This window comes from Dermochelys coriacea, chromosome 1, assembly GCF_009764565.3.
Source record: "Dermochelys coriacea isolate rDerCor1 chromosome 1, rDerCor1.pri.v4, whole genome shotgun sequence".
NCBI classification, from domain to species: Eukaryota; Metazoa; Chordata; order Testudines; family Dermochelyidae; genus Dermochelys; species Dermochelys coriacea.
Window position 1 is genome coordinate 205,363,130 of NC_050068.2, and position 15,953 is coordinate 205,379,082.

At 44.5% G+C, this 15,953-nt stretch overlaps 1 protein-coding gene across 2 annotated transcripts in view; it reads left to right on the plus strand.

Annotated features, from left to right (window-relative positions):
• ATP1A1 (ATPase Na+/K+ transporting subunit alpha 1) overlaps window positions 1-10,826 on the plus strand; it is a 50,828-nt gene extending 40,002 nt beyond the window's left edge. For both annotated transcript variants that reach the window (XM_038393272.1, XM_038393280.2), the window contains exons 14-23: window positions 467-603; window positions 3,302-3,452; window positions 4,225-4,393; window positions 5,345-5,499; window positions 6,508-6,631; window positions 7,460-7,605; window positions 7,742-7,872; window positions 8,319-8,420; window positions 9,569-9,660; window positions 10,518-10,826. In XM_038393272.1, the coding sequence (XP_038249200.1) occupies window positions 467-603; window positions 3,302-3,452; window positions 4,225-4,393; window positions 5,345-5,499; window positions 6,508-6,631; window positions 7,460-7,605; window positions 7,742-7,872; window positions 8,319-8,420; window positions 9,569-9,660; window positions 10,518-10,546 (1,236 nt within the window). In that variant the 3' untranslated portion in view covers window positions 10,547-10,826. The remainder of the gene's footprint in view (window positions 1-466; window positions 604-3,301; window positions 3,453-4,224; window positions 4,394-5,344; window positions 5,500-6,507; window positions 6,632-7,459; window positions 7,606-7,741; window positions 7,873-8,318; window positions 8,421-9,568; window positions 9,661-10,517) is intronic.
• The last annotated feature ends 5,127 nt before the right edge of the window (window positions 10,827-15,953 follow it).

Consider the following 15,953-nt stretch of genomic DNA (forward strand, 5'->3'; position numbering starts at 1 on the left):
TCTTAACCCAGTGCTGGTCTAAAAGTATTGATGACAGTCCTGTAGATGGAAGTAGTCTTCCTGACCAGGAAATACAAGCTTCCCTGCACTGCTGTCTTTTCCCTTCCTCAGGGGAACCACCTGGGTTTGGGGAGCTCTATTTCTATATCCTGTTAATTTCTTCTTGGCCTCCTGAGATCCCCAGCAAAAGGGCCTGTTGTAACGTCATGGCTATTAAATATCTGGCTGAGCTCAGATTTGCTTCCCGGATGTCACCTTGCTGACTCTCTCGCAGTCCGAATTGACGTGGCGGGGTTCAACAAGAACAGAACAACTCTGGAAATAAGACTTAATCCTTACCACAATTTACTTGTGACAACAAAAGGAAGTGCTAACACTCCTTCAGTATGCACTCTGTCTCTGTTCTACAGAGCACTGCTCAACAGGACAGGTTAGGCTTTCACAATGTCTGATGTTTGCATTGCAGGTTATCATGGTTACGGGAGACCATCCAATCACAGCCAAAGCTATTGCCAAGGGTGTTGGCATCATCTCTGAGGGCAATGAAACAGTAGAGGATATTGCTGCTCGTCTGAATATCCCTGTCAGCCAGGTCAACCCCAGGTACTGAACAGAAAAAACATTGTAGATGGAAAGGAAAAGGCTGTCTTAGAATAAAGACTGCCTCTCATGTCTCCCCTGCACAATCCCCTCTTAGCTTTACTTTATCTGAGACTAGAAGTTAACATGTCTTAACGCTGCACATTATATTTCTTTGGCATTTGTCACACACCCAGTGAAATGTTCACTTGACTCCAAAATGTTCTAGTAACTACTAGATTTTTACATAAGGGCAAATAACTTTGAAGCAAAACTCAAAAAGCTTGTTTGGATCATGTTAGTGTGCATAAACCAAAAGCAGGACACACATTCCTGATTTCATAGCTGCCAGCACTGGTAACTGTGTCCTGAGTGGAGATTGTGGAATTATTAACTGGGAATTTAGCAGATGCACAACTGACCAAATTGCCATTGAAGATGTATCTAACGTTAAGATTAATAAATGTTTCAGTGGCTTGAGTACTTAAAGGTCCAGTTTTAGTCCAGTTTTCACCCAAAACTTATTTAAGCTTGTTTATAATTAGATTTTTATTGGTAAATATCAGAAAACATTGTTTTCACTGTACACACACGAACTGATGAAAAAAATCCATCAGTAATTGAAATTTTGAGATAAGCAAAGTAAGGAAAGCCCTGCTTGAGAATCAAGTTTGACTTAATGGTATTTACTTCATACATTTTTATATGTGATGTTTGTGTCTTACTATTATAGTTTTAACTTTTTTGAATCTCAGTACCTACTGTCATTAAATTATTGTCAGACCCTCCCCCATAACTTCCCACAACTGTGAAAATTTAAGTAGATAAATGTTTTAAGTGCATAAAAAAAATCAGTTCAGTTGAAATTATAAAAAAATAAATAAATAAATAAATAAAAATTGAATTTGGCCAAGCTTAGTTAAAGAAAAGCTTAACTACTAATAAAACTACATGTCAAAACTGACTAAAAGCCCCCTTTGAGGGCCAAGGATGCTGAAACATTGATTAAAAGTTTGTGGAAGAACTCAAATGAAAAGTGAAAATGGCTAGGCTGTTTTTAACTGTCTAATCTGAGTGGCCTGCAAAAATTCAAACAAGATAGTTATACTGAGTGTAAGGTTCCTTACTTGTAATGTAAGGAAACGTAACTGGAACTCTCTTAAAAGTTGACCTCCCATTCAACTCCAAAGAGAAATATTTTAAAATCAAACCAGGTGGTTAAGACTCTCAAAAGTCAAAACAAAACCCTGTTCCCTCAAGAGTTTTAGATCTGAATTTTTTGGGTAGGCAGAGGAACTGAGGAGTTCTGGGGATAGCATTCAAAACTGATCTTAAGGTTCATAGCGCCAAAGTAGGGTAGATAGGTTTCCAAAATGAGAGCAGTCCAATGGACAAATACTTGGGTTCCCTTCAGGACTTCTCTTTCCCTCACTGGTTAATACAGGGTGCCTTCACTACCTGAGAGCACAACATTTGAAATATTTATCAGGCTAATTCACCCTATTTACAAGCTGGCTGCTTATACGGTTAATGGGCTGCTTGCATCGTTTAGCCTGACCAAGCCTTTGTTTTGCTTGGAGGATCTATACAGAGTGCTTGTGAACTGTGAATAGACAGCCTGTGGAATAAATTGCTGAGGAAGATGAAATATTGTGGTTAGGTTTTTTGAGAGGGTAACTTCATAAAGCTCATTATGTGATTAAAGCAGGCTAAGGAGGATAACTGGACCACATGTTTGAGGGTAGGGTGACCAGATGTCCTCTCTCCTCTTCTCTTCCCCCCCCGGTCCCGATTTTTCACATTTACTGTCTGGTCACCCTATATGAGGGTCTTGGTGTGGTTGGCTGTGAGGTCAGAAAGGAATTTCCCCTTATGTACAATGTTGCATCATTAGCTACATGTATTATCCGTTTGGCCAGTAATGGGTTGGATGCTGGACTAGATAAGAGCTGGCTGTCTAATGTAGTTTGGCATGGATATACACCCTATGTGGGTAAGAAAATTCAAAATATTAGAGCATAACATGAGCTGTTAGAATATTTTGTAACTGTAGACTAAGTTCCCTGTAAGCTGCGCAGCCGCCGCCTTAATGCCACACAGGTGCTCAGGGAACACGCCTGGGGACCTGCCAGGGTAGAGGTGCCCCTAGCCTGGCTTCCAGCTCTGCCGTGGCACCCCTATCCCAGCCTGGACCTGCCAGGGGAGGGGTGCCTTTCCTATGGCCCCAGCCCCAGAGCTACTGTGGTGGGGAGAGGTGCCTCTTCCTTCCCCCCAGCCCAGGTGCTGCTGCTGCAGGGGAGAGTCCTGGGAGAGTCCTCTCTCTCTCTCTCTCTCTGCCATAGCCCCAGAGCACCCTCCTGCACCCCCAAACTCCTAAGCCCACCCCCACCATATTAATTGTATGTGCACTAATAGGAAGATGATGTGTGACACATCACCTCCATATTGGTGCACATAATAAAATTCATTCCGCACATCTGTGGGAAACATTAGAGGGAACACTGACTGTAGAACATAGGAACAGTCTTTCTTCCCTCTCCTTCGGTAAGAGTTGGTCACCCAAGATATGACAACCCAAACATTATAAAATTTGGAACCTCCTCCTCCTCCTCCTCTGAAGGCAGTACTTTTTAAGTATATTAAAAGCTGAGGCTTCCCTTTTGTAGTGTGCATAAGAGTTGTGGGTTAATGGAAGGTGGGTGTGTTTTTTGTTAAATCCCAGGGATGCCAAGGCCTGTGTTGTCCATGGCACAGATCTGAAGGACATGACCAGTGAACAACTAGATGACATTCTGACTCATCATACGGAAATTGTGTTTGCCAGGACATCTCCTCAGCAGAAGCTTATAATTGTGGAAGGTTGCCAGCGACAGGTAAGGAGAAAGTGCTAAGCTATTTGATCATCATCCATAAAAGTATTCGCTTTAAACTACCAGCTCAAGTATGCAGCATGTTCAACAGCAACAGCACGGCCTAGACATCTCACTACTCTGGGGTATATCTGCCTAGTTGTTCAGGGTTTTCTTTATAGTAACAGCAACAGCTGCAGAAGCACTTTGTGATACTAGTCTGAGCCATAGCTAGGTATTCCGTATAGATGTCATATATGAATATGGACACTATGAGGAAAGGTGTATGATACACATTTTCAAATCAGTGCCATGCACCACTGCAGGCCTCATAAGTGACCTGCAAGGGGAAAAGTTGTTGCTGAAGTTAGGTTTAAGGTCTGAACACTTTGGGAGAGAGGGGCTTAAACTTTCACCATTATTACCACCCCACCCTAAGACCAGAGGCATCCAATGTGTTCTCCAGAGAAAGCAGCATGTCCAGATATGAAGTTCCTGACTGCAGGCTTCAGAGAAGCGTACCAGGTCTCTGTACTTCAAAGAAGACACAGGGTCTCTTTTTCAAAAATCCTTCACTGATCACCTACAAGACCTTGATCGGGTCCCAAACATAGCACTAAAAGAGCAGTTTCTAGCTATGGGTCCTGTTCAGAAAAATTGCTATTCAGGATTGTGACAGACCCTTGTGGAAGGGTTAATGGTAATACTCTTGGAAGACTTGTACATTGCCTCGAGGGCGTCCAAGTTTGCACATTCCTATTGTGGGAACTGAACTCTTCTCTTTCCCTGTGCATAGGGAGCCATTGTAGCTGTTACTGGTGATGGTGTGAATGATTCCCCAGCTCTGAAGAAAGCGGACATTGGTGTTGCCATGGGTATTGCTGGCTCTGATGTCTCTAAACAGGCAGCTGACATGATTCTCCTGGATGACAACTTTGCCTCCATTGTAACTGGTGTAGAGGAAGGTGAATTTCCAAGCCCCTGTTGAACTTCAATTAGCACACTAAGTGTAGGCAATTCTAGTTTATCCCACAGGGTATCACCAAGTATCTCTGAAAGACGTCCCTTTACTGTGAAAGTGAATTATAAACCCAAGTTAAGTCTTACAAAACCTATCCAAGCAGGAAATTCTACCCCCAAAAAGGTCATTGGGATCTGTACTTACCCTAGGTTAAGGGTTCCCCTGGCTGCTAAATGAAGGGATTCCAAGGCTAGGGCTAGGCCTGAAGCCTGTTGTAAGGTAGGGCTCTCGGAGCTAGGATTAGAGTTACTCAGGGTATGCCTGCTCAGCAAAGAAACTGTAGCTGGCTTATGCCAGCTAGCTCGGGCTTGCAGGCCTCCAGATCTTTTTATCGCTGTGTAGACTTCTGTGCCTGGGCTGGAGTGAATTAACTCGTTATCTCCCTTCTGTTCTCTGATATCAGTGTTGGTAGCTATGGAAGTAAGGATCCTGAATTTTATCTGGCTGTTCACCTCCAGCAGAAGTGAAATGGAAGGCAGTCCAGCCATAGGGCTTCCCTCTCCCCATGCCTGCTGTTGAATCCCCAGCCACAGCTACTTGCGATGCCTGAAAGGTGTTGGGTTTTGAGAGGGCATTGGCAGTTGGAAGTGGGGGCTCACAGGAACGGTTGTCTGATCTCCCTCAGTGAACTTGAAAATGAGATGGTTTCCTTTCTCCATATTCAGTGGAACCTGCTGGTGGTGAACTGAGATAGTGATACTGTCTTCATGATGACTTGAATAGAATACCTGAACTTCCACTGCATTGCAGTTCTGCTTGTGAAGCTCTGCCTAGAGGAAAAACTAGTGTGTCTAGGCTTTCAAGCACCAGTGTGTTTTAGCTTTAGGAATAAAGCCTTCTGTAAGCCACCTGGCTGTCATGTGGTAGTAAAGAATCTGTATTTGTTCCTTCCTAGGCCGTCTGATCTTTGATAACCTGAAGAAGTCCATTGCTTACACCTTGACCAGTAACATCCCTGAGATCACACCTTTCTTAATCTTCATCATTGCTAACATCCCCCTGCCCCTGGGAACAGTCACGATTCTCTGCATTGACTTGGGCACTGACATGGTAAATACTTTAGAATACCGGGGTACATAGCCCTAAAGAACTTCACATTCAAGAGAATATTGGAACCAGCTTGTTTCTTAGCTCTGTAACATAGCTGGTCACTAGATACTCTTTCCATAGCCCAGTTTTCCTGTCTCCTGAGACTCAAAGCTTTATGGCTTACAGAGTGTTTTGATCCTCTCTAAGGACTACTAGAGGGGCAAGGTACTACATATAGGCCCTCAATCTAACTTAATTATTTGGCAACAGGCCTCTGTTTCTTGGTCACTATAATGCAGAGGTGGGCAAACTACGGCCCATGGGACCATCCTGCTCTGCCCCTGAGCTCCTGGCTGGGGAGGCTAGTCCCCAGCCACTCCCCTGCTGTCCCCACTCCCCCACAGCATCACATCATTGCCACGCCACCGGCATTCAGGTCCACCGCTCCTGCCGGGGAGCACGGCGGCATGGCTGCGAGCTCCTGCCACTCTGAGCAGCATAGTAAGGGAGCAGGGGGGTTGGATAAGGGGCAGGGAGTTCTGGGGGGCATTCAGGACAGGGAGCAGGCTGCGGTTGGATGGGGCAGAGATTTGGGATGGGGGTCAGTCAGGGGACAGAGAGCAGGGGGTTTGGATTAAGGAGTGGGAGTCCCAGGGGGCCTGTCGGGGGCAGGAGGATGGATAGGAGTCAGGGGACAGGGAGCCAGGGGTACAGTTAGGGGCAGGGGGGTCCCAGGAGGGGGTGGTCAGGGGACAAGGAGCAGGGGGGTGGATGGGTTGGGAGGTCTGAGGGGGGCAGTCAGGGGTGGGAAGTGGTAGGGGGCGGGGGCCAGGCTGTTTGCGGAGGTACAGCCTTCCCTACCTGGCCCTCCATACAATTTCGCTACCCTGATGTGGCCCTTGGGCCAAAAGTTTGCTCACCCCTGCTATAATGGGACAGAGGGGAAGCCATCCACTTCTTTTTGAAAATAGAAAAGCTTGTTGTTTTTAAAGCTCCCTAGTATGCCAACTCTTGTCCTCCACCCCAAAGGTTCCTGCTATCTCCTTGGCATATGAGCAAGCTGAGAGTGATATCATGAAGAGACAGCCCAGAAACCCCAAAACGGACAAGCTAGTGAACGAGAGACTGATCAGTATGGCCTATGGGCAGATTGGTAAGATGCTGTTTCGTTTCATCCATTGGGACTGTGCTCGGGACTGATGGGGCTGGCTTGGCCTCAAGGGGGATTGTGCAATCAGTCTAGGGCTGTAGCTGCTACCATGTTTTTGTAGTGTATAGGCTTTTGGCCATGTAGGCCATATTGTATTTGGGAAGTCGGAAATTCAAGCTTTTAAGAGACCTTCAGGCAATTGCACATGGTGGCTTGTGCAGCTTGCTTCATCCACTGAATCACTTTCACGGTAATTTTATTTAATTACACAGCACTGCTAAGTAGCTGGCGGCCAACTAGTTCTCCTTGGGTTCAGACTTGTTTGGAGGAACATAGAACCCATTGTTAGTTTAATTAGAAGTAAAAGATTCTCTCCAGTATACCCCTGTACACATATCATTAGAGGCTGAATGAAAGGAAGTACAAAGATGTGCTACAGTTCACAGGGTGATTAATTGCAGCAGACCTTGAAGCTTCATAAATGTAGTTGTTTGTAGGGGAACATGGGATGAGGCTTAAAATGGGTGTTTTTATCATGTGTCCCTGATCCAGAGTTTCGGGCCTTTACTGTAAAGTATGGAACATGGGTAACTGTACAAAATTGGGGACGTTTTCCTTGGGGAGGGGGAAGGAACAGATGTTGGATGGTGGTCAAAGGAACAAAATCTTATAGCTGCAGAAATGCAAATCGCCTCTAGTGAGGGTGTCAGGTAAATGAGAAAAGAGGAAATTAATGTCCATGTAAGAGACAACTCATGTCTAGCAGATCACTTCTCGTGACCATGTTTCACAGATTGCATAGCTTTATCTGTCACTTTCTAATCCAATCAGGTATGATCCAGGCCCTTGGAGGCTTCTTCACATACTTTGTAATCCTAGCAGAAAATGGGTTCTTGCCCTCCTCCTTGTTAGGGATCAGAGTGAAATGGGATGATCGGTGGGTGAATGATGTGGAGGACAGCTATGGGCAGCAGTGGGTAAGTTTGAGCACAGCAAGGGGGCTGCAAGCCAAATTACTAATGTTCATATCCTGCATTGGGACACACGTAGATCTGCACATGGAATGAATAAGGTGAATGTATAAGAACTAACGCTCTTCCTTCTCATTTCCAGACCTACGAACAGAGGAAAATTGTGGAGTTCACTTGCCACACAGCCTTCTTTGTCAGCATTGTAGTGGTGCAGTGGGCAGACTTGGTCATCTGTAAGACCAGAAGGAATTCAGTCTTCCAGCAGGGGATGAAGTAAGTGGTGTGGGATGGAAAGATTTTAAGGAGGAGTCCATATGCTACTATAGCAGAGCGGCCCAACATTATATGGAAGTCTATCTCAGCAAGTGCCAAACAATTAAATGAGGTGCATTAATAGTGACGTCGTGCTGATTAGGTGCGTTAATGGGTCAAGTAGAGAGGTTTATGGCTTCTGAGCAATCCACAGTTCTCTGTGATCAGACAGGATGTGATTAGGTGGACAACTGATTTTCTCTGATCCTTGGCTGTAAGAACATCAGAAGATAACCCAGTCTCAAATATTGACTGTGTTGTGAAGGCCATGCAAAGAGAAGGGTGAAATAAAGAGGGTATAATTCCATAACTCTTTTGTACAAAGAATATCCTAGCAAATCAGATTCCTCAGTGAAAATCTGCATGTTTGGTGAGAAGGATGGCACTACCTTTTCTGTCTTTCCTAGGAACAAGATCTTAATATTTGGTCTCTTTGAGGAGACTGCCCTGGCTGCCTTCCTCTCTTATTGTCCTGGCATGGATATCGCCTTAAGGATGTATCCACTGAAGTAAGTCATGTCTTGATATTTCAGCTCACAGTTACTCCCCAACAGTTGCAACAGAACAAACTTATTGCTAAGATGTGATTGCATGAAGACTCCCAAGAGTTTGAGTAGCTTATAAAATGTAGCTTTGGCACTCTCTCCACTGGGTCGAGATTGGAGAATGACCTCTTAAGTCACCCACCAGAAATCTCTCTGCTTAGCTTGCATTGCCAACCAGAAAATCAATCAATCTCTCTTTCCCCGCCCTCTTGGCAGGTGACCATGATGAAGCAATCTCTTTAAAGCACAGGGCTTGTCTAAACACAAGTTGTACCACTTCACCTATGCCAGTGTAGTTAAGCAGTACAACTCCCTAGGGTGCCTGCAGTTACACTAGTAGAGTTTATTCATGTGCAGAAAGGGGAATAGCTCCTCTATCCAAAATAGTTAGTGCTTTGAGATCCTCAGATGAAAGGTACTATGGGTGACTTGTCAGTCTGTAGAATTCCCTTCCCCAGTTGCTGAAGTACAGCCCTCTGCTGCAGTGGGTTGTGGCATCAAGGCAGGAAGTGGAAAATATATCCTGTATCTGACTGAAACCAGAATGGGGAATTTAGCAGCAGAATGAAGTTGAATTTCTCCAAAACTAAACAACCACTTACAATTACCCCATGTAGTCTCACTGAGAAAATAACTGGGACTTTTAAATCTACAAAAGCTGGCATTCCCAGCAGTAGTGTCACCCAGTGTGATGCTGAGGCACCGGTGTCACGTCTGCAGCTCCTAGATGTGATTGGCTTGTGCAGTTATCACTTGGATTCAGAAGGCTATAGGTTCAAAGCTTACCTGTGCTTGGAAGGAAATCTTCCTAGATCAGTGTGGTGGGGTGGGAGGAGCTAGTACTAAATGGGACAAAGGTGCAGTGGCATACCTTTCGTTGGAATCTTTATCTGGGATCAGATTAGTTTTCTGTGGGAAAACTCGTTGGTGATTCTTGATTCAGCAGAGCCCCTTGCAGAAGCTGCTGTATTGGCAGGTCTGGACTTGCCTCCATTCAGTGATCTACACAATTCGTCGCATAAATGCAAAGATCTGCTGCCAATTGCCAGTTAATGAATCTTTCTGCAATATACTGTCTGTATTCTTACTCATGTCTCCTTTCCCGGAAACAGACCAACCTGGTGGTTCTGTGCCTTCCCATACTCTCTCCTTATCTTCATGTATGATGAAGTCAGAAAACTAATCATCAGACGCAGCCCTGGAGGTAAGAAGATATGGTTCCAGTGAACTGAGCACTGTTGCATATGTAATACAAGTCCCAGCCCTGTTGAGCAGTGTGGTGTTAGTCTCTGGGCATCAGGGCACAACATTGCAATGCTGGAGAGGGAATCCACAATTGCCATTTCACATATATCCCATTGCATATTGGGGTTGAAATTTCAGAGTTACACTGTCATTTCATTTCTTTAAAATGAGATTACAGTAATTGTAAAATGTGATCAGACTCAAATTAGGGACAATACCAATTGAATAGTGATGCTTAGTCTTGAAGCCCAGTTCTTCCTGTGTGTGAATGTGCCATAGGAATTGGCCAAATTCATCTGAATTTGTCCCTTATCACTGTTGTGGTGTCATCACTAACTAACAAATAAGGTTCTGATTCAGTATTTTGTTCCCCCTCTTGCCACTGCCTCCTCCCCCCCACCCCCAAAATCCTGTTCTAGCTGAACAGCATGAAGGACAGTGAACTGCAAAGGGGGTAAGAACTACCCTGAAGACTTGCTGCTGTGGCCTTAATCTCTCTCATATCTGAGTTCTTAATATGTTCAGATTATGAAATGCTGCCAGGGAAAGGAAAGAGATGGGGGAGGAAATATTTACACACTACTAGAAAATAATGGTTCGTGTTTGTCTAGCTCAGGGAAGTCGGAGCAGTTTGAAAATTGCAAGTCATCACATATTTTGAAAGACTTTCCATTACAGCAAGGTCAATCTTGTATTGACGTTCATTTGTGCTACTGCATCTAAGAGTTCAGAAGTTTAATGGACAAGCTAAGCTGCTTCATGAGATTGACTTAGTTCTTTCTTTCTCTCTCTCTCTCTCTCTCTCTCTCTTTGTAGGTTGGGTGGAAAAGGAAACATACTACTAAAATTCAACTGCAAAACCACATTCCATGCACAGCACAGCCCTCCATCTCCCCTGTGTATGTGTACTTTCAGCATTTGAATGCAGAGTTATGCCCTGAAAGGAACGAAATGAAGAACAAAGTGAACCCGAAGAAACGTGGACTGGCGGAGGGAGTTTTTGACATATCAGTCTACGGCAATGAAAGATGGGAGTAGTTTTTATGTGCCTTTTTTTTTTTAAAGGAGAGAAATGTTAAGATTTTATATTTGGATTTTTACAAATAAAGATGGATTATAACAGGATACTTCTTGTGTGTATTATACATATGCTGTCTCAAATAGTGCTTGTATCACAGCAATGTATAGATAAGAGTGTTCAAAACCCATGGAGCTGCAGACGTTTGCTCCTGGTACGTTCTGCTCCACCATGATCCAAGCAACTCAGCTTCTCTACTGGAGCAATTCTACGCTGGCACCTGTTGCCACCATATTTTAAATTCTGCTCTGTAACAGTTAGGTTTGTAATTCAGATTCCTGACAGGAAGCTATGTGGTTCATAAAACTCTTTGGGGATCACCCAAGTCAAAAAGCCACCTTGCATCTTCCTCCTTTTCCCCCTCTCCCAATATAATTGGAGCAGCTTTCATGGCTGCTTTTTTTTTTTTTTTTTTTTTTTTTAAGACTATGAATGAAGCCTCTTGTCATGCTCTCCTCCCTGATCAAGCTTAGTGACAGAAGAGACATCACCCTGCCAAGCCACCACATCTTGTCATGGAAGGACTGCAGAGATTTTCTGCATTTTTATACAATTCTAAAACCCTCTTTTACTGCAGCGGGAACATTGGCATCTTGTTTTGATTCACCAGCTCATGCTAGCTGACCTTGGTAGTGAATTCATCCCTAGGACTCTTCCTGTAATGATGTGCTAATGCACAAACCTTGGCACTTAAGAGTGGAAGCTATGGATTTATGGCACGTGAAGGAGGTGCATTAAGAGAAACTGGGAAACCTGCAGTTAATGCACATAGAGCTGCAATGCAGGTTCATCACAATGGAATCTAGTTCCTTCAGCTTGACAAGCACCAAGCAATTTGTATGAAACGGTGATGGAGATAAAGCTGCATGTGCAATGTCTGTATGGGGCAGCTTTCTTCTCCCTCCCCCAACCCCAAAACAAAATCCCTAAGGGAATTCTCCCTCTTGATTTCTTCCTTCATGGTTTGTTTCCGCTAATGGCCCAATGTACTCCCCGCTCTCCTCGCTAGAATTCAAACAGCCTTTCCCAGTCACTGCAAGCTGCTGCTTCCAGAGTCAATCAGCCTCTTGAGATCTTCCCTATAAGTCCAGAAAAATGTTTCATGGGGCGGGGAGGGTCCGCTGAAGTTCACTGCTCATGCCTGAGGAGTTAAACAGTGCACTGTACAGTGCACTAAGAACTGGAAAGAAAACTGCCCATGGGGGAAGGGAGGAGGGATCTGGGTTCTAAGCGTGACTTGCTGTGTAACCATTTCACTGCTACTGCCCATTTTCAAAAAGGGACAAATCTCTTTAAATGAAAGGTGGTAGAGAATTGCATAGTATGTTAGCAAGGTAACTTCCTGGAGCCTTATCTCTCTGCATCTGATGAAATGAGAGAGAGACCCAGCCACATCAGCTTTAAATGACCTAAACAACGGGGCTTTCACCTGCCTTTGTGGAGGGAAGGAGCTACCTCAGGATCTTGGATCCCAGAATTTTTCCTGATCAGCTTTTTAATGGCCCCTGTACTGAAATTTCCTGGTATCTTATAAACAATGCTGAGCTGCTAGCTACACCCCAGATAGCTGGGAGCTCAAGATTAGTGTCAGAATTTTCTGTTTAAATATGGAAGTTCAATCTGAAGTAGAAATAACCAATATTTAATGTACTTAATTCAATTGGAATGAACTGGTAAAGGTAGCTATGGCTTGGTGTGTATGGGAGGGGTGGGTTGTTTGGTTGGGTGGAATGGGGCTGGGAGTTGTACAGGGCAGGGGTTAGTGAAAGAATGGGGGGGGGGGTGAAGGGGAAGCTAAGCAAAGTAGGAAACAAGCCCCACAGAGAAGAGTAGGATCAATGACTTCTCGGGATGGCTTTGCAAATGCCTCAGAATTCCAGTCTGAACAATGATTAAACTTTTAATGCTAATCCTAAAATGGAGTGAAGGCCGAGTGCACATGGCACTGAAACTTAAGACTGGTGCAGTTTTGAAATGAAACTCCTACAAACCTTCCCCTCTCCCCCGCACCCCCAATGTTGGAAAGACTGAAGATTGAAAATGTGGAACTGCACTGTTAAAACTTAGCTTTAACTCTAATCTCATCTCTGGGAACAACCAGAAGCTTAGAATCAAAGGGGTAGCCGTGTTAGTCTGGAGCTTAGAAAATACAAGCAAGTTCATTTTGGGAGGGGACACTGATATGGTGAAGAGCGCATCCCAGTAAACTCACTTCTTAGTAACTTAGAAATACCATGGTATGCACTCATTATTCCACTTGCATTTACATTGCTAACTCCCATGATGCCTGCATGGCCTATGTGCTTAGCCACTTGTGAATCCAAAATATCTACAGTGGAGACGATGGGTAGATGCATTGTTCTGAACGGATATGTATGCGTCTCCAAACATGGATGGTGCAGAGCTGTGCCCAGAATGCTGTATTACAGGACTCACAAGATGAGAGTATAGGGCAATGTGATGGCAAAAAAAAAAAATGTATACTCATTGGGAATGTCTGTGTAAAATCTGGTGTGCTATGCTAACACTGGACAGCACCTGCAATCTGTGTAAATCTTGTGTGTGTTTAGATTAGGATATCCAGTGTGTAGATTCTTCAAACTCGGACAGAAATAACAATGTGTGTAAGCAAAATCTTTACTTCAATAATACTGTCTTACAAAGGTGATGAGTGATGGCACATGAGAAGTTTGGCAGTGGTGGTAAGTCAGAGGTCAGGTTATTTTAGATATGTCTTTGCTTTCCAGTGTCTAGATTTTAATTAAAACTTAATCTTTGGATTTCCCAGCTGGCTGAAACTTGAGTTTTCTGAACACATTGTTCTCTTTACTTTGTTTCTGTGTCTGCTCCATTGTCATTCAGGCTTTGAAGCCCACTGTGTAGGGCCCAATCACCCAGCTCCAGCAAGCTCCCCAGCTAGGATGGAGCCACATCTTTCTCCATCTAAACACAGGCTAACAGGCAAAGAATCTCTGATTTGACTGTGGATTAAGCCATTTAGAGCTTTGTGTTTAGTAACCCCATTTCTTGACTTTAATCTGGAAGTTAATTGGCAGCCAGCGCATGGTGCCAAGGATTGTTGTACTAGCACCTGTGTGGTCACAGTCTCACTAGCCAACTACTTGAAGCTTGACTCCCGGCAGAGCACATTGCAACCTTGTCTACACAAGGTTGCAAAAGTGTGAGGGAGTGATGAGCGCTGCATCAGTGAGGAAAGGATACAATCTGTCAGAGTTCAGGGCAACTGCTCCTGTATTTCCCCTCAGTGGTTCAGCAAAGGCATCCATCCTCAGCTTCCAGCTCTCCACCTATTGCCTTTCTCAGTGGAGGCGCACATCTTTCCCTTCTCACTAGGGTATTTCTGGTCTGCCTGGTTCCCTGCCTTCCTGGAATATTTCCAGCAGCCATTCTGCCTAAACAGCCCTGCTGGCTTTCTCTTCAGAGACTGATACCAGTGATTTACACACAGCACTTCCTATGTCAGTCGTCTCTAGTCTTAAGGTGGTAAGCATTATGGAGAGAAATGTATTAAAACAATGAGACCCTGCATGAGTGCTAATAAGCTTACCAGAGATCATACTACCCTAGGGGTTTGAGTGATCACAAGTCCATCACAGCTTCTGCCCAGAACAAGCACCCAGTCTTATGAGACCTCGGTAGACAAAGTCCTTCCAATAATCCCCCCAGGATTAGGGGCCCTCTGTGAACCAGGGTGTCTTGTCTGTTTGCTGGATCAGTAAAAAGGCCCCAGTCACCTAAACTCGGACATTTTATGATTCAAAATTCTTTTCTATGGCTGTTGGTCTCTGGAGAATCCCAGCTGGAAAGCTAGGCGTATACTAGTTCAGAGGGCTTCAAAGGCTGATAATGGAGGAAGGTCATTAACATTCCCCTCCGCCTGCTGGAGAAGGTGCATAGATTGCCTCAACACCACATACACAATGGCATTTTTAATAATGTACCTGAAGAGTATTAACTCTAATTCAAAAAGGCTTCAGTTAATTCCATAAACTTTCTTAATTCCACAGGGTTTGTTCAAGGATATTGTCACTCTACAGGGGCAGCCAGGGGCCATGGCCCCATCACTTTTAAAAGTGGGAGGGCTATGCTGTCACACTTTTTACCTGCTGTCAGGGTTCCCTCCCCACTCTGAACTCTAGGGTACAGATGTGGGGACCTGCATGAAAGACCCCCTAAGCTTATCTCTACCAGCTTAGGTTAACTTCCCAAGGCACAAATTCTTCCTTGTCCTTGGAACAGTATCTCTGCCACCACCATGTGAGTTAGACAAAGATTTAGGAAAAGGACCACTTGGCGTTCCTGTTTCCCTAAAAATATCCCCCCAGCCCCTTCACCCCCTTTCCTGGGGAGGCTTGAGAGTAAACAAGGTGAGCAAAGACCAGACCCTTGGGTTTTTAGGACACTAAAAACCCCACTCAGGTTCTTAAAAGCAGAACTTTATTATAAAGAAAAAGTAAAAGAAGCACCTCAGGATGGAAAGTAATTTTACAGGGTAATCAGATTCAAAACACAGAGGATTCCCCTCTAGGCAAAACTTTAGTTACAAAAAAAACAGGAATAAACCTCTCTCTTAGCCTAGGGAAAATTCACAAGCTAAAACAAAAGCTAATCTAATGCATTTCCTTCCTATTACTTAAAATTTGTAATCTTAGATGCTTTGTTCAGGTATGGCTTTAGGAGATGTATTTTCCCTGCCCTGGTTCCTTGCTGACCGGGAGAGAACACAGACACAAAATAAAAACCTTCCCCCACGGATTTGAAAGTATTTTCTCCCCTTATTGGTCCTTTTGGTCAGGTGCCAACCAGGTTATCTGAGCTTCTTGACCCTTTACAGGTAAAGGAGGGATTTTATGCTACCCTTAGCTGTATGTTTATGACACCTGCCTTAAGGATGAGTGATGTGGCGGGGTAGGGGGCAGAGAGGAGAAAGTGGGGGTGGGGCCTCGGGAAGAGGTGAAGTGGGGGTGGGGCCTTGTGGGGATGGAGCAGAGCCACAGTTCAGGTGCTGGTGGCTCCCCCACGTGTAGGGAGCTTCCAGGGGGTCTATCAAACTCAGGAGTTTTTCTCTGAGAAGCCACACAAAGGAGAGCCCAGTAAAATCCACTCTGATTGAAAGCCACTTTGACAAAGAGCAGTCAGTATATGCTCTCATT